General features: G+C 40.2%; 1 protein-coding gene and 2 long non-coding RNA genes across 4 annotated transcripts in view; 1 reads left to right on the forward strand and 2 right to left on the reverse strand.

The window, feature by feature from the left end:
* Positions 1-14,622, forward strand: part of BEND6 (BEN domain containing 6) — a 37,643-nt gene extending 23,021 nt beyond the window's left edge. For both annotated transcript variants that reach the window (XM_032778404.2, XM_075063732.1), the window contains 3 exons: positions 448-640; positions 3,185-3,323; positions 11,420-14,622. In XM_032778404.2, the coding sequence (XP_032634295.1) occupies positions 448-640; positions 3,185-3,323; positions 11,420-11,693 (606 nt within the window). In that variant the 3' untranslated portion in view covers positions 11,694-14,622. The remainder of the gene's footprint in view (positions 1-447; positions 641-3,184; positions 3,324-11,419) is intronic.
* On the reverse strand, positions 11,113-11,593 carry LOC142046555 (uncharacterized). Its single transcript, XR_012655494.1, has 2 exons — positions 11,509-11,593; positions 11,113-11,269 (listed from the first exon to the last, which is right to left on the reverse strand). It is a non-coding gene; the product is annotated as an uncharacterized LOC142046555 (long non-coding RNA).
* LOC116823668 (uncharacterized) overlaps positions 11,640-23,184 on the reverse strand; it is a 16,847-nt gene continuing 5,302 nt past the window's right edge. Inside the window, exons 2-3 of the long non-coding RNA XR_004373469.2 lie at positions 16,951-17,001; positions 11,640-11,725 (exon numbers count right to left, since the gene is read on the reverse strand). This is a non-coding gene — a long non-coding RNA (uncharacterized LOC116823668). The remainder of the gene's footprint in view (positions 11,726-16,950; positions 17,002-23,184) is intronic.

Genomic DNA, 23,184 nt, shown 5'->3' on the forward strand with positions numbered 1-23,184 from the left:
ACCCTGCCTCTAAATTGACATGGGTTACAGTTGTAAACCCAAGTTTGGGGGAGCCCAAGTACTCTGATTTCTACATGCAAACAGCAGCTACATTAGATAGCTAATAGCCTAGGTCCAGATTTTGGAGCTCTTACTAACATTGGTGAGCAGGTACTGAGGCGAGTAGTTCCATTGAAACCGGTGAGCCTGCTTGAGAAAACGTTCACCAGCATGAGTAAGGCGCCACAATCTGGCCTCTGCCTTGTATCTGCAAAATGTATTTTACATGTGCAATTCCAAAATTAGAGGTGCACACAACTTGGGCACACAGTTTTGAGTGCACTGGTGCAGATGCTGCTTTTGAAAATGTTAAAATATTGGAAATAATATTTTTTTAAAAAAAGCATGTTTACATTTGGTTGTATTTTGTGAGGATTGGAACAGTCATGTCTATGACGTATTTTTCAGTTCAAGATTGAAAAATGGCAGATTGCCCTTTGTAACAAGAGCAAGCCTCAAAAGTTTATAAATGATTTGATGCAAGCCCTTTATACACACGAATACATGGCCACGCATAGTCTGACAGGTGCAAAATCCTCCTCTTCAAAGGATAAAGCAGCAAAACCAGCAATGAATCAGAATGAAGTTCAGGAAATCATAGGTGATGACTAGTTTATATTACTTGATATGGCACCGTGTCTTATTTTTCGTTGCACTTTCAACTGCCATATTCATGTTACTAATTCATTTGTATTTGTTTTGGTCTTTTCACATTTATCTCATTACTGTTAAAAGTGCAGAATCAGTAAAAAGCAAAATACCTTTTGTTCCTATTATGTGGATTTTGAATTATTAATATTTATTATTAAACATTTGTATAGCACTGTAATATTGCATGGTGCTTTACGGAAACTAAAAATATCACCTAAAATAGTTAAACGGTAGGCAAAGAGAGGACAAGAGTTTATATAAATATAAATAATGCTAGTTATATTCTGTAGTGAGTGAACATGGTAAGTTCTGATATTTTGAAAGAGGGTAAGATTGGGTGAGGCACAGGAATGGAAAGGAAGGCAAATAAAGTAGGGCTTAATAGAAGGGCTTAAAGACAGAAGATGGTTGATGCCCATGAAAGGGTGGTTCATTTCAGGTTTAAGGAGCAATGTGAAAAACAAAGACCCAAATGTGAAAGAGGGAATAGGAGATTAACTATTCTTCCTACCTTGTTTCTTTTAAGTGTAGGATGGCAAGATGGTTAGCAACAGGCAGTGAAATGTAGGCAGGACAGAGCTGGGTGTCATCTTAAAAGGGAGAAAAAGGAGCTTGAAATGTATGCCAAAAGAGAGAGGGAGTGACCCAGTTCTAGTGTAGAAAAGGAAGGTTATTTTAGTTGTCAAAGTGGTGACTAGACTGGAGTAGGGAGAAGCAAAAGAAAGAGGTTATAGTAGTGTAGGTGAGATAGTCATGGCATGAAGGAGTATTTTGGCAGCACATATGGAGAGGAAAGAGTGAATTTTAGAAGTGTTATAGAAGCAGGAGTGACAAGGGAAGTACCTAGTTTTAGTTGAGAAGAAGAAAAGAGCAGCTAAAGATAACTCCAAAGTTTGTTTGTTTATTTTGATTTTAGCATTAGGTGACACAGGGAAGTTGGAGTTGTCAAAAGTGACAGAGAAAGTATGTTCGTAGGAGGAAAGATTTAGGTCTTTTCTATGTTTAGTTTTTAAAAACCATGACGCCATTCTTGAAGTATCAGAGAGCTAGGAAGAGATGAAAGCCTGGACAGATAAGTGGGTAGATTGAGGAGTCATCAGCAGAGGTAAGAGGAGAGGTCTTGGCGACCTCATCCATTTCCCAAGTGTCAGTGGGTGGGGGGAAGAGGGCCAGGAGGGGAGAGGACAAAGGACAGACCCCTAAGAATCACCAGCATGTTGAGGAGAGGTGATGGGGGACCTATCAAATGCAGCATGGAAGGAGCAGTCAGACAGGTAAGAAGAAAATGACAGCTAAGCATGCCCAACACAAAAATGAAGATGTTGAGATGGTCAAATGGTTGAACACTCTGTGACAGGAAACAAAATGAGCTTAGAAGGGGCTTAATGTGAGTTGCTCTAGTTGAAGACAAGTTGAGGGAGGCTAGGCTATTTTAGTAGGGGCATATCCAGCAGAGCCTGGAGAGTTGTATCAGTAGTACAGCTCTTGAAATGATTGTGGATGGAAGATGGCCAAGGGGGAGACCAGACTCAGTACATGGACTGAATATCATTGGACCTCAGAGAGATCAATCTTCCTGACAGTCTGGCATAAAATTATGAATTTTGGAAGAAGGCTATAAAGTCACAGACCCCAAATAGGGAAGTGTCAAGAAAGATGATGACAAACAGCTCAAAAATAAAGGAGAGGCTACAGAAAGAGACCGGGAGTCAAAGGAGGATTTTGTTAGGTGAGGGGAAACAATATGCCTGAACGCAGATGGGAAGGAGTCAAAACAGCAAGACCAACTGATAAGAGACCGAGAAGGAATGAGGAGCAAGTCAGATGTTTTAGGATATGTGAGGAGATAGGAACAAGCTGGCCAATCAAAGAGTTTCAGGAAAATAGATGCTAGAAGATTTCATAGTGGGACACAAGGGTAAAAGAAGATAAAATCAAAGGCGGAGGTGAGGATGGTGAGGGAGTCAGGGAAGTAGGAAGTAGAGCGCTCCTGCTGGGTCATGTGAGTGCTGCATTCAGAGAAGTCAGTCAGCCCCTGAGCAGACAGAGCCGGAAGAACAGAAATGGAAGAAGAAGAAGTAAGTAGAGACAAAGGTGGTGAAGAGCAGTCATGGGAGTGGATGAGAGGGTAGGATTAAGATTAATTGGCAAGGAAGAGAACAGAGATAAAGTAAGAAAGGCAGAGTGTATATATAGGAAGTATATAGTACAGAAAGTCATCAAGGTCATGGAACTTCCTTCTGAGTTGCCCAACAAACTAAGAGCAGGACTAGGGATATGGAAGGAGAAAACCAGACTGGAAATTGTTGAACCAGGCAAAGCAGTGGGCAAGGGGAGCAAAGAGGCCAAATACAGAAAAGAGTAGAGTAAGTCTCTTTTGGATGTTTAAATTTTATAAGCCCAATTGATGCAACTTGGACCATACACTTAATATTTTCCCTGATTTGGCACTTTCATCTGAAGGTCTCATAAATGTCATCTCTTTATTTTGCAGGAATCACAAAACAGTTATTTCCAAATACAGATGATGCTTTAATTCGGAGAATGATGGGGCAAAAGCTAAACAATTGCACCAAGAAGCCAATTTTAAGCAAAGATCTTAATTCAGTTGTTTTTCAGAAGCATAGCTTTTGGTAAGTCTGTTTTAAAAAAAGGCAAGCCTGCCTCCCAAATGTATTTCAATATGTGGATCTGTCATTGCAGTAACAAACTAAAGGAATCTCAAAATTATCTTTCATATATATGTTCACACCGATACAGTTGCCCAATATGGAGATCCTTTCACATCCTTGTATAAATTTTACAAAATAGAAAAGTACTCTTTATTTACATAGCAGCAGAACAAGGCTGCTCATTCGAGACAGACCACACAGGGCAAATAAGTTAAGGGGAGAAAAGACAGAAGATTTAACATCCTCAAAATCAGTAACAGACTAATTTGATGAATATGTCTATTATCGATTCTACATTATTTAGTCTTCCTATTATAAAGCCATTTTGTCCTCTTCATATGAATTAAATGTGTAACTTGAACTTCCACAAGGTTCAGGCACCAACACCAGTGGATCTCAAGTTCTGCACAGATCTCAGGATATCCAAAAGACACGGTCAGTTGTTCTGTGCTTCAACTAGATTTTCTAGTGCTAGGATAGTGAAACTCCTGTTACCTGGATAAGATGATACTCACAGGATTTGCATTAATTTACCTGTTAAAGACCCATGTCTTTGAGGAGGGGATTATGTCATAGAGAAACACCATCTTTCTAGGTGCAGTTTCTTCTCCTCTTAGCCCACTCCACAGACTTCTTTCATAAAGCAATTTGAGATCTACTGATTAAAAATGCCATATAAAAGCTATTAATTATGATTACTGTTATTCTCAGTTTATATATATATATATATATATATATATATATAAAATGTGTGTGTGTATGGTCTAAAAATACTAAACCTGTCCCTGTTTTTAATGAAGTCACAAATTTCTATTACAATGTTTTCAGATGTCATTCAAAAAAAAATTGAGTTTAATAGAAAATGATACTGACTTACAATGTGTCATATAGGTAAGAGTGGAGATTTTTGGAGAAAACCTCTTTAACGAGGGACAAAACTATTGACCTTACGTTAGGACTTTTGGAAAGAAGGTCCCAAAGGTCTACATTCTCCTACATCATTGTCAACCACGAAATGGTCAACTCACTTAGAGGCCCAATGGAATAGACAAATCTGTGTTGCATACAGTATTTCTGTCAGACTCCTCCAGTTTTTCAGCATCAATACCACATAGGTGTGACTCACACCACCTTTTAAATTCATGTGACATATTGATTAGGCATTAATCAGAGCAGTTATATTGTGCCAAAGATCTTGTTATTGCAGTGACGAGATGAATTGTGTTAAAGATTCACACCCCAGTGTTTCAAGCCACTAGGCCTTCTTGATGCCTCAAGCAGTCTTCAAAGCACTATCATGAAGTGAGTGGCCATGTTTATTTGCATAGCATTTTGCATTAAATTTAAAAAAATAACATGTTATTTGGAATGCTGGGATATTTTATTTTTAACTGTGATGCATTGTGGTATAGGGGGGTTTGTTTTAGCACTGTGACTGTCCTTGTTACAGTTGGGCTAAAAGTGACAGAGTAGGATTGCCACAAAGCACCTGAGTAATAAAATTTGTAGTCAAAATTCTCCTCTCACTTTCCACAGGCATGGGAAACTGGCTCCTCAGCATTCTCCTCCAGCCTCATGGAAGCTCTTGTTGTTGTGGGAGCTCCATGAGGAACTGGATCCATGGCTAGGGAGCCAGGCAGAGGCTGGGAGGACAGCTGCTCACCAGGGCATCACCATACTCCAAAACCATAGGGTATACCAAACGAAGTGCAAACTCACTGTGTTTCCAGCCTCCTGAGAACAACCGATAGGGGTCCCTACTTCACTTTAGATGTTTTTCATTTTCACATCTAGTAGATTATTGCAGAATTCAGTCTTCTGCTAACTTTCTTCTCCTTAACTTAATTACAATGTATGCCTTAACAATGCAAATACAGTTATATCTACATAAATCTAGATACTGTGTAACAAAAACTATGTGCAGTTACGAACTATCAGTGTACAAAACTCACCTATAAACTTTTCAGAAAATGACAGAAACACTGTTATATATTTTCCCAGACTGAAAGTTCACCATGAGCTAAATTCATGTTTCATTATTAGATGCAATCCCTTACCAAATAGAGCTAGTAATATAATATTAATGAAAGGTATTTGACAAATTTAATGGTTTTGTCACATAATTTATTCTTCAGGTGTATTTTGCTCTACTCAAATAGCTCTAAAATTTATCAGAAATGCTTTGTTGAATATATTATTCAATTGTTGTTCATTGTTTGTATTGCAGTGGTGCCAAGAGGCCCTATTTATGGACTGGAGAGGTCATCTGTACTAGATAATATATAAAGCTAAGACTATAACCAAATAATGGGCCCTGCTCTAAAGAGTTTACAATCTAACAGATACATTGGAAACTAATTGAATATCATATCCACCAGCTTCAGTCCCAAATACTGGCAAACATGAGATACCCAACACATGTTAATAGCTTGTATCACTAAACAAAATTAGGGTTTCACTGATAAACAACTTGGACAGAGGCACCATGCCATGAAAATTCTGGCCTTGGATAGGGGATTCTGGGGAAACACAGTGGGGCTGCAGGTGGACAGGCAGTTAATACATTTGAAACATATTAAGAAAATTTATTTTTATTCATTTAAGTGTAACAATGGAGGGGGCATATTTCAATCTGAGAAGTTTCAATTGTTTCTTCTGCAGCTGCCATTTCAGAATTCAGCTTTCTGTTTCTGAGCTCTAAGTCAGTCTTTCAGACCATCATCCACTGTAGCCAGTTTGTATATTACATTGATCAAAGTGGCAAACAATCAAGGATTCAGGCTTTTTACTTTTTATTGATCTGAATATTTTACAAAACATTCTGTGTGGTAGTAAACAGAGATTACTTACAATGTAGTACAAACAAAACTACACAATCCATAGTCACCAAAAACTCACAGATACAAAATTCTCACTCGTCCCAGAGAAAAAATAAAAGCATTAACATTAAAGTACATGTAGTCTATTGTCAACTCCTATCTATGAATCAACACTGATGGCGAGATTTTGTGCTGTGCCTCTAAGAGGAGCAGCACAGACTTCACAGTCCAGGACATGCCTGCTCCTGGGCTGCTCCAGTAGAGTGGTCCCCAGCATAATTTAGGCCACCTTGGAAGCTTGTCTATGTTACAGCAGCATCCCGACACTGCTGTGTGAACCAGAGTGCCGTTCGCAGTCTTAGCAGAGCAGTACTGTACATTACGCCCTCACCTCTAACACATCTCTACATTCACTAGTCCTACCCCTGGCATGCCCTTTACACCAGGGCTTACAAATGAGCCCTTAGAAAGCAGCCTTCACAGCTGTCTTTGACAATGCCTGCACCAGGGGAACTCCCCCAACCAAATACAGGACATTTAGGATATGCAACACAGCAGTGTAAGCCTAGGGTAAGTGGGGCTTGAGTCAGCTGACCTACATCAGGGAACCTTGGTCTTGAGCATCTACATTGTATTTTAACCCCAGGTTAAGAATTTTCTGACCCATACTCGAACCTAGGGCTGTGACATCCACACTGCAGTGCACAGACCTGAGTCAGAGCTAACATATCCCAAAGTGCTTAGTGCCCCTGACCAATGTTGACACTCTAGCCCTATGAACATGGTGCACTACGGGAAAACTCTACTGTCCACCTGCTTCCCCAACTGTGACAGTGCTATTGATGGAACTCAGGTGTCCATAGGGAGAACATGAGTACCTAAAACTGCATAATTAGCTCCACTGGTGGCAGTCTCAGTAGAATACTGTGGTTTGAGAAGGCTTTACACTGAACTACCATCTAATCTGAGAATTGGGCTCTTCACCTCTAGGCTAAGTCACATTGGCAGGAAAATGCCCCTGTGCACCTGTTCTGAGGATATTCAGGACATCAGTCTCCAGGGCTGTCACACTATTAAAATGAACCTTTGCAATTCTTCATTTTTTAAATGGACGTTCAATGAAAGAGTTTTTGTTTGGTCGGTTTATTTGTTTTTGAAAATCTAGATTTCAGAGGAAAAAAAACACACACACACGTTTGGTGCATGCAGTATGCTCCAGTACCCCCTGGAGATCCCTTACATCTGCCCCTGCTGCACCCCGGCAGGCAGGAATAAAGGATTCCCAGGGAAGCTGCAGGGAAGTTTTGTGGCTGGCTCCCACTTACCGATCTTACAGTGCATGCTGCCCAGACACCTCTGTACACGCAGCCCTTGGTGTTGGTGGGGGAGGTCAGGCAGGGTCAGGAGCAAAGGCCAGAGAATGGAGCAGAACCAAGTGGCTGCCCTGCAGAGAGAGGGAGAAGCAGAGCTTCCACCTCAACTCGGCCAGAGGAGGGTGACCCCCCAACACCCTCCTTGCAGGGCAGCCACTTGGTCACTGCTCCACTCTCTGGCCTCCCTTACCTTCTGTGGGGCTGCGTGTGCAGGGGCGCCTGGGCTACATTCACTACCAGTGCAGGCGAGTGAGAGCCAGCCCCAAAATTTCTCCACAGCAAGGAGAAGCCAGAGCCACCACCAAGGGAGGCTGTAGGGAAGTTTTGAGGCTGGCTCCCACTCACTACCCTGACAGTACACACAGCCCCAGTGGGGCCCGGGAGCAAGGGTCAGAGTGGAGCAGGGACCAAGTGGCTGCCCTGTAAGGAGGGGGAAGCAGCAGAGCTTTTGGCTCAGCACGGCCAGAGGAGGGATGGCCCCCAATGTCCCAGCAGCTGGGAGCCACTTCCCATGTGTCAGTTTGCTCCCTGCTCAGGGCAAGTTCTGCACAGCAGCAAGGAGGAGCTGCAGCTACCACCGCGAGAGGAGCAAGAATGCGGAGTGAGCTTGGCCAGGCAATAATGGCACTTCCGGCTGCTGCTCTGGCTGCCTGCAGTGCTTCTCTTCTGCTGCAGGGAACTTTGGGATACACCCAGAGGACTTCCAGGACCTGACTCAAGCACCCAGGAAAGCAATAGGGTTCAGACCCTAGGTCCCAGTTTAACACCGCCTTAGACCTTCCAGTCCTGTAGTCCTGGGAGCTCTAGGTTAACAGAATTGGTGTGTGGGTGCAAGGAGGATTACGCTTGAGCCCAGGCTTCAGCCCAGATTTACACTGCTGTGTAGACATACCCTTAGGGACCCTTTATGCTGCACTGATCCTTGTATCTGGTGTAAAGGGGCTGGAGAGGAGGTAAGGATCTCACCCTACAATGTTCTAGTCAAGTAGAAGAGAGAATTCTGAGGCAATCTAACTGTAACCTGGTGTCAGGCTGTAAGAACCTGTAGGGAAGTATAGAGCTGATCCGCTGACTCATCTTTATCCAGAACAAGTAGATTTCATTAGCTTCACTAAGGAATGGAAAAGGTCAGAGTCTCTCTGAGGCAAAAGAGAGGATAGAGAGAGGAGCAGGACTTCCAGCGGAGACAGACCATACTCCCCATTCAGGAGGGTTTGGGACTAAGGCTTGTGAACCTGATCCTGCAATTGCGTGACTGGTCACAGGGGTTTACTCACAAAGTTCTCAGGACCTAGACTGGTAACTACAGTCTCGCCTTAAGATTTTGGTACTTTAATTATGAATAAAGATTAACCCCAGGAAGGGAGGCTTGAGTTTAGCAATATCAGATGCATGGGTAATGTATTTGCTGCCCCTACAGTTTTGGTGTCATCTATAAATATGACCACAGTTGAATTTATGCTAAAAGAAACATCCAACACAGAAAGAGATGAAGCAGCCACACAGGATAAAAAGATGTACTCTATATTTTGTAGTTTAATTCGTTCATTAATAATCCAAATCCTATTACAGTATTGGACTGCATTATACATAGTAAGAAGCTTGAAAACTAACAGACACTACACTAATCTATTATGATACGTGCTAGTCCCCAAGCCTCTTGAAAGTGCTCCACTGACCACCAGTGGTCTATGGGTTACTACCTGAGAACCACTGAGATAATAGCAAGTGAAAGAATTTTCATATTTGTTTTTCACTCACTGGATAACCAATAAGGCAACACATAACCCAAAAAATATAAATACACCAGCATGGATAGAATACAAATTACTATATTGTATATTTTTGCTATTTCTCCCAAGGATGAGAGGGCCCCTTAAAACAATCATTATGCTTGTCTACATGGGGAGTTATTCCTGACTAACTTCATTTGTGGATGGAGAATAATAATAGTGCCAGAATAAGAGTGCTTTATTGCAAATAAACTTAATCCACTTCCAAGGTAGATTCACAGTGGATTAAATTAATTTGGGATAAACACTCCTATTCTGGAATATTAGCATCTACACATGGAGGTAATCAGGAATAGTTAATCTGTTTTAAACTCACACACTACTTTATTCTGGATTAATCTTCACGTGTAGATTAGCCCTTTGTTATGTGTCAGTTCACTATAATATTCTGTCTTCTTTCATGAAAGCAGCAATAATCTCAAACAACGTTATAAAACTATCTGAAAAACAAAAAGTATATTTTTCAAAAATTTACACAGGTTGTGAAAAATAATATAAACACTATATATATATTATAAGAAAAGGAGACATACTTGGTCTCCATTATGAATGGTCTGAATGCTCATAAAGTTTAAGACCAGAAGGGACAACCAAATCATCTAGTCTGATCTCCTGAATATCACAACTCACCAACACCACCCAGACCAGTACACTAAACCCAAGAACTGAAAATAGACCACAGTATTACAGCCCACATAATATTAATCTATTACATGCCACAGGCAGAGAATAGGAGGGACCAAAGTGAACCAATGCCCGAGTTCCCTGCAATGGCAGCAAATTAATTCTTTTATATCCATCTCTTTTTTCTGGCGTGATGATCCACAAACTTTTCTGCTTTCTTGCTTCCTCTGCTGCAGTAAAGATACAAGTATTCCTGAAACTATGACAGATGGAGCTAGATATAATACTATCATAACTTTCCCAATTGCTTTTTAATAATGAAAAGGGAAGGTCTTTTGGCAGTAAGTATTTTTAAATAATACTTACCATCTCTTTAAAAAAATACATTTATATCCAATTCAATGCTCATCGAAATAAGTGGAAAAATTTCCACTAATCCAATGGATGCTGATCAGAATGTATAAGAACTAAGTACTGTTATTTTTATTTTATTAACAAAAAAGAGTATTATATAATCATTAAGTATCACAGTATCTTTATAATGTAGGTTATTTTTCTTTTAAAAAGTACTTAGTAATAATATCCTAGATGGATTGGGCTATACACAAAATTAAAGACTATCATGTCATTTTTTTATTCTTTGACCACTCATTCCTAAAGTCTTCTGGCCCTAAAAAGTCTGTATCAATCACTGATTTAAAAGTACTTCCAACATCTGTATGGTCAAATACAACTCTATATTGATTCAGTTACAACAAAGGAAGAAGCCATAAATAAAATAACAGTGCTAGTTGAGGTGTCCTCTAAGAACTAAAGATTGGATATCAGTTCCCAGTGTATAATATTTGGGAAGTAGGCACAAGATGAACCTCTGAATTCTCATATTATATATACAGGCCATTGCCCTGCCCAAATTTCCACTAATGCAAAATTTGCTTACCCAAAGGGAAAAAATATCTCCAGGGTAATTATTTCCAAAATGGTCAGTTGAGAACGTAAAACCATACTCCCGAATTAGAAGAGATTTAAAAGTTCTCAGTAGATCTATAGCCCCTTCAGTACACCTCCCCAAAATGGAGTGCGGGGAAGAGAGGTCAAGAAAAATACAGCAGATAATGTAACGCTGCAGTCACAACTCATGCACAGACCAATAACCAATTTATTCTGGTGGCACTGCAGGGAGCAAATTTAAATAAATAAATAAATAAATAAAAATCCAGGCCACAATTCAGATCTACAAGTACTTCACTACTGAGTCCCAAGCAGAGAGAAAAAAACTTCATCTGAAAACCATCAGGCTGAGGAGACACAAGGAAAAAGAGAGAGTGCCAAAGGAGGAAATGAGCTAAAGTTAAATAAACAGAGTCTGCTGCTCAGAAATTAAGAGCAGTAGGAGTCTCAAGACTACTTTCAATAATCCCTAGTTTAGATATTAATTGTCTCAACAGTGGTTCACCAGCTCATCCTCCGAGTACTCAGGACACCATCCCATCGGCTCCTGTTTCCAGCGTGCAAGATCAGCAAGATGATGACTCACCGGCTCCTCCCACACCAGTTCAGCATGGTGACAGCTCTCTGGCTCCTCCTCCTCCCAGTACACAAGCTCAGCAAGGCGGTGTCACACCAACTTCTTCCAGCATGGAGTCTCAAGGCAGAAACTCACTGGCTCCTACTCCCAACCAGGGCTGCAGACAGGATTTCAGGAGCTCCAACAAGAAGTAAAAGCAGACCCTTCATAGCAGTTCAGGCAAACACTGGAGGATGGGGACAGTAGAAAATGGGCAGGAAGAAGTGACACTTAACAGTGTGTTCAGAACCTAGCAACAGTTGGTAAAGATACTGGAAGAGGAATAGAGGTCTGAGGCCAATTTTTTGATTTGCAATGAAAATTCCACAGTGTAGAAGAAAAATTCAAAATGCTTCAATATTGTCAGATTTAAGATATTATAAAATACATGCATGCCCTACTGTAGTTCAGAATGGATTATAACCTGTTCCAAAATAATTCAAATGTTCTTTATAACCAGATAATGGACACACTATTTAAGATAATGCCAAAAATAAAACCACGAGGAGCTTCACAGCCCAGACCAAACACCCATCTATACATATGAGAGCAAGATCTTTAGTCTTCCAGATAGAAGAAGATTCTTTACTATAATCCAAGGGATCCAGAGAGGTTTGAAATATGGACAGATAGTGTTAGGATGCAGATAGTGTTAGCCTTCAGAGGGATGAAAAAACAGGGACTCAAGGACCCAGATCTACAGAGACTTAGGCATCTAAACCCCAGGGGTTCCCTTTCTTGATCCACACCAAGGATACTGTTGGGTCAGCAGGGAGTGCTTCTCTCTGGAGCTGCTGTTCTTTTGCCCTAATAAGGGGAGTGGGGAAGAAGAGGGAGCTAAGGCTCACTTTTATCTCTAAGGAGTTGGGAGGCGGCTTAGGTTTCTTTTGGCCTAGATGCATAGAGGACCTGGAGCATCTTGTCTCCTCTGGATATAGTAAGGGTGTGGCTGCCAGCGTGTGAGAATTTTGCCAGGGCAGTTCTCCATATTAGCCCTCCATATTCACCTATATGTGGTCTGGTGAATTTTAGATTATTTCTTAAAAGGGTGTGAGAGAAAAGGCAAATTACAGTAACCTGAAGGCAGATAAAAATCACCTGGCAGCACTGAGAGCCCTGTCTAATTTGAAAAACTGTCCCTTAAAGTGGTGTGTCTTTCTCCACTCCATTTCCCACAGCTTCCCACTCTGTTTTACCTCATGGGAGGAGGTGCAGGGGACAGACACCTGATTCTGCTGGCTGAGGTCATGACCTCCTCTTCAGGCCTCGTTTCTGCCAGTGCCCTGGCTCTACAAAGTTTAGTTGATTCACAAGTCCCAAATATCCCTTTTTTCACTGAACATGAGGAGTCCCTTCTCTTTTTCTCCAGGGACTAGAAAGGGGATTATGAAGGGAGAGAGGAGCTCCTGCTCCTCTTGACCTGGAGGGCAGTTCTCTTGAGGAAGGGACTTCTTGTGGAGGATAAAGATAGTAGCTGCTGCTGCTGTTGTCCATAATGTCTGACATACCTCCTCTGGCTTGGAGAGACAGTAGGACAGGGTCTGACAGGAAGTATGTTCCTGCTGTGGGTGCTGTAGCTCCGCGGTAAGTATGGTACCTGCCTTTGAGAACTGACCACCCCCTTTAGCTTGGTCCACTGAATTATGAGTGTTCCACTGTGGCTGATCAAAGAGACGCAGCTGGCAGGCCAGTTTGACTTTGGATAGGATAGGGAGGGGTAGTAGGATTGAGAGGGATCTCTGTCTTTGGAAACCTTAGAGACACACTTTCCCCATAATTCTTTGCAGGGTTTTTGTTGTTGACTTCTGGCTTCCCAAGAAATCTGTTAGTGACATATGGGCCAGTGTAAGCTTGGGTGCAGGAAGCATCTGAAATACTGCTTTTAATTTTGAGCATCTCATTCCCAGAAAGATACTGACAAATTAGAGGGAGTTCACAGAAGAGAAACAAAGTTATTGAAGAACTCATTTAGTGGAAAAAAACTAACAGAGCTACATATTTTTTCCTGGCTAAGCAGTGACTAAGGATCAGAGCATATAGTAAAAGTCTACACATGTTAGGGTCTAAATGTGGAGGAGATAGATTAGTTATTTAGATTGGTTTAAGGGTATATAAGTAAAAGTAACAGGATGAAGTTAAGAAAGAGAATATTTAGGGTGAATGTCAAAAAAATTGTCTTGACAGTAAGATGTAATAGGCTGTGAAATGGGGTCTCCCAAGGAAAGTGCTGAAAGCCCAGTTTATGTGACAATGCACTAATAAATGCACTGTAAAGAAGATTCTTGCATATGCAGGAGAATGGACTAGGTATTCTAACAGGTCTCCATCTTTGACATCTCTGGTTTTCCTTGTAGATAAGTTGAAGGTGAAAGCAGATAAAACAACATGCCAGAAGGCTCTGGCTCATGGTGTTAACACCATAGATAAAATATAGCTAAAAAGATGTTTTGCTACTGTGTATATATTGTACATAAAACTGTATGTATTGCATTATTAATGTATATACTTAATCATATTTTTGAAGCAACTTTCTTTAAAAATACAAAAATTAAAACTCACTGTGTCTTACTATCATATTTTATTCTTCTTCTGCATTCTCCTTTTGTCTGAACATTTCCTTTCAGCAGCCTCTTTCCTTGTTCTCTACGCTCCTCCCATCTATTTGCTGTAGGACTTCCTAAGCCCCAAAGCTAGAGGCCCACAAAATCCATGGTCAGTGGAGGGCTTAGCCTGGATTATAAAGGCTCCCTGACCTGAAAGACCTCCTCAGAGCTGCCTGTGGCTGTGGTGCATTTCCTTTGATGAGCTGCCAGCCAGGCTTCTGGACATGGGCAGCAGCAGTTCAGCCAAGGAGCTTTACAACATCTGCAGGCAGTAAGCACAACAGATGGAGTCAAACACAAATAGCTGTGCTCTGACTCTTTCTTGGCACAGGCAGATAACAGCCCTGAAAGATGTTGCTACACTCCTGATTATCGCTACAAAAGTTTTTTTCCTCCTGCTGACAATAACCCACCTTAACTGATTACACTTCTTATAGTTGGTATGGCAACACCCATTTTTTCCATGTTCTCTGTGTGTATATCTTCCTACAGTATTTTCCACTGCATATATCTGATGAAGTGGGTTTTAGCCCATGAAAGCTTATGCTTAAATAAATTTGTTAAGTCTCCAAGGTGCCACAAGTACTCCTTGTTCCTTTTACTTCTACAAAGTTATTTCCAGGAGCTCTTCTAGTCCAGAAGACTGATGAGCAGCAAAGGAAGAGATAATGACGCAATCCAGAGGGAAGAGAGCTGGGGAACTTGGAGGGCAGTGATGAGAGAGTGAGGATGCTGGGATACAGAGGGAGAAAGTTGGAGGAACAGGGCAATTCTTGGTTCCACTTTGGGATTAGGAGGGAACAAAGTAATGTGTGGAGCCAACTCCTTTTCCTCTCCAAATAAAGGGCCAAAGATACTCCTTTGAATGTACACAACTTCATGGTTAGTACATCTTTATTATTCATAGAACCTAGAATGTTGGTTTGGAAGGGGCCTCAGGAGGTCATCTAGTCCAACCCCCTGCTCAAAGCAGGACCAATCCCCAGATTTTTACCCCCAAATGGCCCCCCCTCAAGGATTGAACTCACAACCCTAGGTTTAGCAGGCCAATGCTCAAACCACTGAGCTATTCCCCCACCATTGTTTCTCTAATGATGGGGAAGGGTTACTGGATTTGCTGATCTTCACGGCAAATTGAAAGACACATGCACCCTTCTCACAAGCTTTTCCTGGGGAGCAGGAGGATGATTGATGGAGTGGATGTTGAGAAACATGTTCATTTCAAGTTATAAAGATGAGGTGACATCACATAATACTGCGAAAAGAGGAGGTTCTAGAACTAATCTATATAATAAATGGCAACGTCAACAGTAGTGAATGGTAGACAAAATGTTCTGAATATATTTGAAAAAGTAGTGGCTGAGCTGCTAATGAAGGTATGCTCATATTAAATCATCTTACACTAGCAAAGAATTCAGCAGTTGCAAGTATTATAATTACATTTTAAAAGATGTTGGGGTGACTCTGGGAATTACAGACTATTGAGCCTTCAGTACCAGAAAAAATGGTGAAATGATATTTAAATGCAGTTAAATTATGGCCATCTAGGCATTTTATGAGGGAAAAAACCAACATGTTTTCCAATCTACTATGATTGTTTGAGTATGACAACAAAACTGATTAAAGAAGAACTTTTTGGGATAATTTATTTGGCCTTCCAACAAGCCCTTGAGAAAGTTCCTTACACTAGATGATTAAAAAACTAGACAGTTATGGATTAGAAACTGTCTAAGCGACAGAAAACAAAAGGCATAGATGGTCAATTTTCATCATTGCAAAAGTTGTTACCTCTAGGGCCTCCAAGCATTTGCATTAGAACAAGTGTTATTTAATATATTAATTCATTATCTGATTAATGGGATGGCACCAACCTCTCCTGAGCTCCCCTTTCTGGTTTAGTTTGTCTGCAGTGACCCCTGTTGGTGGTTTCTCAGGTGGTTTTTCAGTGATTCCGCCCTCCAGCCAAGTCACACATACTGTCTGTATGTGACTCAAAAGAGATCCCCTTCTAGGGTGTACAGTCCACCGGGTCCTACTTCAGTACCCCTTGGTTGTTGTCTCTCTAGCCTTCCCAGACTCAGTCTTTAAGTAGTCCCACCCTAGTATGGGGCCATACTCCCAGGACTTCCTCCCTGGAGACACTACCTTCCTGTGGCCCTCCCCGTGGCCCTCCCCAGGCTCAGTTCTCACTCAGTCCCAGCAGCCAGCCAGGAGCTCCTTCATTGTTCCCCAGGTCCCTGCCAACAACTGTCTTAGGCTCAGTCCTAGCAGTCAGCCAGAAGCCCTCTTGCTCCCCTAGTCCCTGCCAGCACTGAGCTGTCCTTTGTCCTGCTGCTCTTTCAGCAACCAGGAACACAGGCCTCTCTTCTCCAGCTCCAGGCAGCAACAGACTGCTCTGATGCTGCTGCTTCCTTTTAGGTGGCCCTTTTGGTCCCTGAGCAGAGTGCACCTCTGTGAGCCCCACAGTCCTCAACATACTCCCAAAAGTAACATTTTTTAAATATGCTCCCACTTTCCACACAAAGCAACTGATGATAAAAGAGGCTGGTGGCACTGCAGAATATGGAGGCTAATCCTCTTTTACTATGACCTCAATGTGCTCACATATTTTGACAAAGTCATATTCCATCACCAAACAGCATGAATCAGCAGCTCATGCCATAATAATTGCAATGTCACTAATTAGCTGTTGTCTGTTATAGTTGTTGATGAAAAGGTTGTTTGAGTACCTTCACACTTAATTCTCAATAACCAAACTTAGCTACATTTATTGTCTAAAGACAAAGCAATAGAATACGAAAATACATACCCTCCTTCTGAGAAGCAATTTTTATCTCACAGCATGTTCACTTAATGCAACCTATGTAGGGGGAGGTAAATCAATTTATTTACTAATTCTGTGCTACATAGTTCCTCCCTCTGACAAAATATTTCCACAGAGCATGAATTCTTATCCTTGCAAGAGACTACAGCTGGATTTTCTATAGGAAACTTTCCAAATACTAAAGTGGAAATTATAATAGGATTAACTTTCTTTCGTTAGGAAACCAGTACTAGTCTTCACCGTAAGACAGTTACACAGAGAATAATTTCAAATTCCTTTTTATGTACAACACTCTAAATATGAACTATTAAAGCACAGCAGTTACAATGCACCCTAGCTAGACTAACATCACTAACTACAGATTTGTTATTTTTCCTTTAAATGAAGAATATAACGCAGGATCTAAACCCCCAATATATATTTAAAATACCTTACAAAATCAATATAAGCTTTGGGACTTCCGACAATCAGCGATCTTCTGCTTTCACATAGCTTCACTCTGGGTATTATATTGACAATTAAATAAAACTGTCATAACTATAAAGAAAGGGTAGGCAACCTGCGGCACACAAGCTGATTTTCAGTGGCACTCACACTGCCCGGATCCTGGCCACCGGTCTGTGGGGCTCTGCATTTTAATTTAATTTTAAATGACGCTTCTGAAACATTTAAAAAATGTTATTTACTTTACATAAAATAATAGTTTAGTTATATATTATATACTTATAGAAAGAGACCTTCTAAAAATGTTAAAATGTATTACTGGCACGCAAAACCTTAAATTAGAGTGAATAAATGAAGACTCGGCACACCACTTCTGAAAGCTTGCCGACTCCTGCTATAAAGGGAAGGGTAACAACCCTCCTGTATACAATACTATAAAATCCCTCCTGGCCAGAGGCACCAAAATCCTTTTACCTGTAAAAGGGTTAAGAAGCTCAGGTAACCTGGCTGACACCTGACCCAAAGGACCAATAAGGGGACAAATCCTGGAGGGGTTGGGGGAGAGAGGCTTTTATTTGTGCTCTTTGTTTTGGTGGTGTTCGCTCTTGGGACTAAGAGGAACCGGACATCAACCCATGTTCTCCAAATCTTTCTGAACAAGTCTCTCATATTTCAAACTTGTAAGGAACAGCCAGGCAAGGCACATTAGTTTATCTTTGTTTTCTCAACTTGTGAATTTTACCTTTGCTAGAGGGAAGTTTATCCCTGTTTTGTTGTAACTTTGAAACTATGGCTAGAGGGGGTTCCTCTGGGCTCTTTGAATCTGATTACACTGTAAAGTTATTTTCCATCCTGATTTTACAGAGATGATTTTTACATTTTCTTTTTAATAAAATCCTTCTTTTAAGAACCTGACTGATTTTTCCATCGTCCAAAGACCCAAGGGTTTGGATCTTTGATCACTTTGTAACCAATTGGTTAGGATATTATTCTCAAGCCTCAGTAGGAAAGGGCGTGTAAGGGCTTGGGGGAAGAGGAACTCCAAATGGTCTTTTCCCTGTTTCTTGTTAAATCACTTGGTGGTGGCAGCATACTAGGTTTTAACCTAAGCTGGTAAAAATAAGCTTAGGAGGCTTTCATGCGGGTCCCCACATCTGTACCCTAGAGTTCAGAGTGGGAAAGGAACCCTGACAAAAACATTTAAATAAAACATTTAATTGTACTACATAACCAGTTGTTTCAGCATCCACATTACTGAGCACATGCACAACTTTAAATAAGAAAGAAAAAAAACTTTATAATTAGTGTACAATTATTGTAGCTCCAGAGGTCCCAGGTTCGATCCCGCCTGCTGATGACTGGGGTCTGTCAGTGTTACAAGTGGGGGCTCGTCCAGGACAGAACAATTAATAGAGATGTTTTGTCCGAGAAATCAGGAACAAGGGGAGGCATCAAATAGATGTCAGGAAAGGCATAAGGTAGTATGTAAGTTGTTTTTCCCAGTTGTTTGTCTCAGGCTATAAATGTTGGGGTACCTCACCTTAAACCCTTGTGTGGCCTAACGGACAGCAGAGAATCCCACTGCTGACTGAGCCATTCCTTGCCACTAGGCACTTGTGTTAGTATACCTGTAACCACAGAGCCAGGACACTAGGACAGTGCCTTGAAGGCAATATAAGTTCCATAACTGGTTTTGTTCTGTACTTTTCTTATCTCTGTTTTGAACACTACATTCCAAACCAGTTTGGCAAAGGGGTACATCCCAACCTGTGCTAGGACACACCATTCATGCATCTTGGCTTTGACAGGTTTCCTATTTTCTAATGCCAAAGCTGACTTCAGCTTTGCAAAGTGTTGTTGGATACCTGGCATGGATGAACAGAACTGTGTGGAGAGAGCATAATACAGTCAGTTAACATAACTTCCCAACACTTATATATGTGTAATGTATATTATACTAATATTTTGTGCAAAATACCCATTAATATGGTGTATATTATGCCTAACATATGTGTGTTAGCTCACATGGTATTTTCTAAATTCTATTTTTAGATTTTTTACCAGCTAAGGTCCTAATCTTGAAAACACCTACGTATGCGAACATTCCACCGAAGCCAAGAGGATTATTTATTTGCATAAAATTAAACATACATACATGTCTGCAGGATTGGGCCTAATTTTTAAAAAGCCTCTCAGAGTTGTGATCAAGTATAACTATGAATGAAAAAAGGATGAAAAAACCACAATGTAGATGTAAGTGAGACACAATTATTTGATGCAATAAAATTGGAACAATGTTAGTATTTTAAGGAGCCTTTACCGTTTGAATTTCTGCAATTAAATTATTACATTAATAAATATTAAATATTGTATTAAAACAGAAGGCATATACTTACCATCTTCAAATGACCGAATTCATAATTAGAAAACAGCTATGCCATCATCTATATCAATGCAAAAATATATTTTTTCTTTTAATTGAATAATTAAGAACTGAAAAAAGCTGATGAGGTGAGACATCTCCTCCACATGCGTCCAGGGTCTTGTCTGTGGTTAGTGTATGTGCAGAACAGGGAAAAACTGGAAAATGGCACACATGCTTTTCTGCAAGAGAAACAGAACTTCCAGGAGAAATTCAAATGGTTCTACCACAGAAGCCCTGATTTGTTGTTCTGGAGACTTTTGTTCACATGTTGGAGAATAAATATTGATAACTTCAAAGACCTAGCCAATGACAGACGTGAATGGATAGCATCAGTAAAGGTTGTAAACACTTCGAGAAAGACTGACATAATCTTCAGTTTTGAAATGTGTGCTGAGTGAACTGTTGCTTCCGCAGTGTAACATTGGTTGTATAGGTGTGGTAGTAAGTACAAAATATCTTTAGACAAATTTAAGGAACTTGGTAAAAAGAAATTGAAAAAAAGGGCAAAGCATCATGCCATGTCTTCATTTCTATACAACATCTGTTCACAATCTTGCTCCTCACAGATTGGACTATACGGCTGCAAGAAAACATACAAGATGCTGTGATACCATCACATATGATGGACAGCCATTAAGCTCATATACTGTAAATATATTTAAGTAATCAAACATGGATCTTGTTCATTCAAGTTTCTTTATGAGAACTAAAACAATACCTGTTTAACTATCAGTTTTTAAAATAAATATTATTTATACAACTAACAGTAGTGATTAAGGTATATGTTAGCTATTACATTTTAATATATAGTTAAACAGTAAAAATACAGGACATATGGCATAAGGAGATGATATATTGCTTCAACTACTTTGTTTAAATGAATGTGTGCAATATCAGAAGCAGATAATTAATGGACAAATATATAAGCACTTAAGATATTGAAAGACACAAAACCAGTGCACACAATAGTCCCAAATCTATTCTCAGACATACAGCTGCAATCCCTAGTGAATCCAATAGAACTTGAGCATGTGTCAATGAGGAGAGAATTGGGACCTAGAGGTCATAGGTAAAGAGAGGCCTAAAACTATCATCAACACAGCAACCCAGTCTTTAAGGGGGATAATGCAAATTATAGTAACAGGAAACTTGCTTATTGTCAGATTACCATATGATGTGCTTATACCCTAGCGTTCAGAACTTCTGTAATAGTAGGATACTACATTGTTGTTTGTCCTTTGAGTTTGAAAATGACCATGACATCATTGGTTGGTTTGGCTTCTGTGAACACGAGTCACTGATCAGGCCAATTTAAGCTTTGAATGGTCCGTGGCACACTGAACAAGAGATACTGCTATGGGTTACTTGATCAACAGCGGACATGCTGCTGTTGCGAGCTATATGCTGATGGCACTTCTGCTCACCTCAACAGTTCTCCTCTACTCATAGACTGTAGTTCCAGTATGGATGAGGCTTCGCCAGGTAGAACGATGACGAGCAAGATCTTTCCCAAAACTCTGGGTCAATTTTGAAACACCCCAAGGATAACTTGAGGGAGTCCTTGAAACATTTCTTCTGGCCTCCCAGAGAGTGCTTTAGCTCCTTTAGCTTACCATAAAAGATCTTCTTTGGCAGTTGCTTATCTGACATTCTGGTGATATGGCCTGCACATCTCATCTGTGATTTCATCAACAGAGTACGGATGCTTGGAATGTCTGCCAGTATGAGAACCTAAGTATCTGGAACCTTGTCTTGCCATCTTATTCTCATCAGTTTCCTCAGGCAATCCATGTAAAAGTGATTTCATAATATTAGGATACTACATATCATATATGAAAACCACTCAATTATATATATACATACACACACACACATACATTTCTTTTCATTTTTTTCGAAAACAGTTAATTAAATAGGGTTAATATTTGCAAGCAGAAAAATATGTTGCTAGGTTGCTGGTTTGTTCTCAATACAAAATGGCTTTGTACCACGTACTTTGTCCTTTCCAGGACTGCACAGGGTGGATAGAGAATTAATCCAGAAAGGTAACAAAAGTTACATGCTGTTTTTTGCAAGTTAAGGTATAATCACATTAGAGATTTACTAAACTTAGAGTGATCAGATGTACCAATTTTATAGAGACAGTCTTGATTTTGGGGTCTTTTTCTTAAATAGGCTCCTATTACTCGCCACCCCCATCCCAATCTTTCATATTTGCTGTCTGGTCACCCTAAATAAACTTAATAGTTTATCAATCTGCTTTTAGCACTTTTAAAGTACTGACACATTTATCAATTAAAATGATGCTACGGGGCTTGTTAAAATGTATACATCTAAGAACAGTTCCTTTAAAGGTGTCACAGGTGGCTGGCACCCTGTGATTGAAATAGGTCCAATGGCCCTGTCATAAACATACAGCTAAGGGTAGCATAAAATCCCTCCTTTACCTGTAAAGAGTTAAGAAGCTCAAGTAACCTGACCAAAAGGACCAATGAGGGGAGAAGATACTTTCAAATCTGTGGGGGAAAATTTTTTTGACCTATGTCTCCTGGAGTCAACAAGGAAACAGGGCAGGAAAAATACATCTTTCTAAATCATATCTGAACGAAGCATCTAATATTACAGAAATAATAATAGCAAGGAAATGCATTAAATTATCATTTGTTTTAGCTCGTGAATTTTCCCTGTGCTAAGAGGGAGGTTTATCCCTGGTTTTATAACTTTAAAGTTTTGCCTAGAGGGGAAATCCTCTGTGTTTTGATGCCTACAAAAAACTTGACAAGAGATAGCAACCTGGTGTGCTGATATCACAGCCTATCATGCTAATCAATATTATCAATGTTTCCTTGTACTCTCCCATAATAAATAATAATAATAATGTCTTTCTGTATCCATCTGTTTTCTTTTATTATACTTAGATTGTAAACAGTTTTGGGACAAGGTCTATCATTTTGTTCTGTGTTTGTACAGCACCCAGTCCTGGTCCATAACTGGGTTCTTAAGCACTACCACAATACCATTCACACATTCACAGGTTTCTTTACAATTATTAATATATAAGAGTTAAGTTCTTTGGATTTTTTTCCTTAACTTTTGTCATAAACAGATAGCTAAGGGTTAATGTCTCTTTCACCTGTAAAGGGTTAACCAACAACACCTGACCAGAGGACCAATCAGGAAACAAGATACTTTCAAATCTCGGTGGAGGGAAGCCTTTGTTTGTGTTTTTTTGGGTTTTGCTTTGTTCTCTCTGAGTCCTGGAAGGGACTAGACATGCAACCAGATTTCTTGCCAATCTCCCTGCTACAGTCTCTTATATATTCAGAATAGTGAGTATTGAGTAGAAAGGC

This window comes from Chelonoidis abingdonii, chromosome 3, assembly GCF_003597395.2.
Source record: "Chelonoidis abingdonii isolate Lonesome George chromosome 3, CheloAbing_2.0, whole genome shotgun sequence".
Taxonomy (NCBI): Eukaryota; Metazoa; Chordata; order Testudines; family Testudinidae; genus Chelonoidis; species Chelonoidis abingdonii.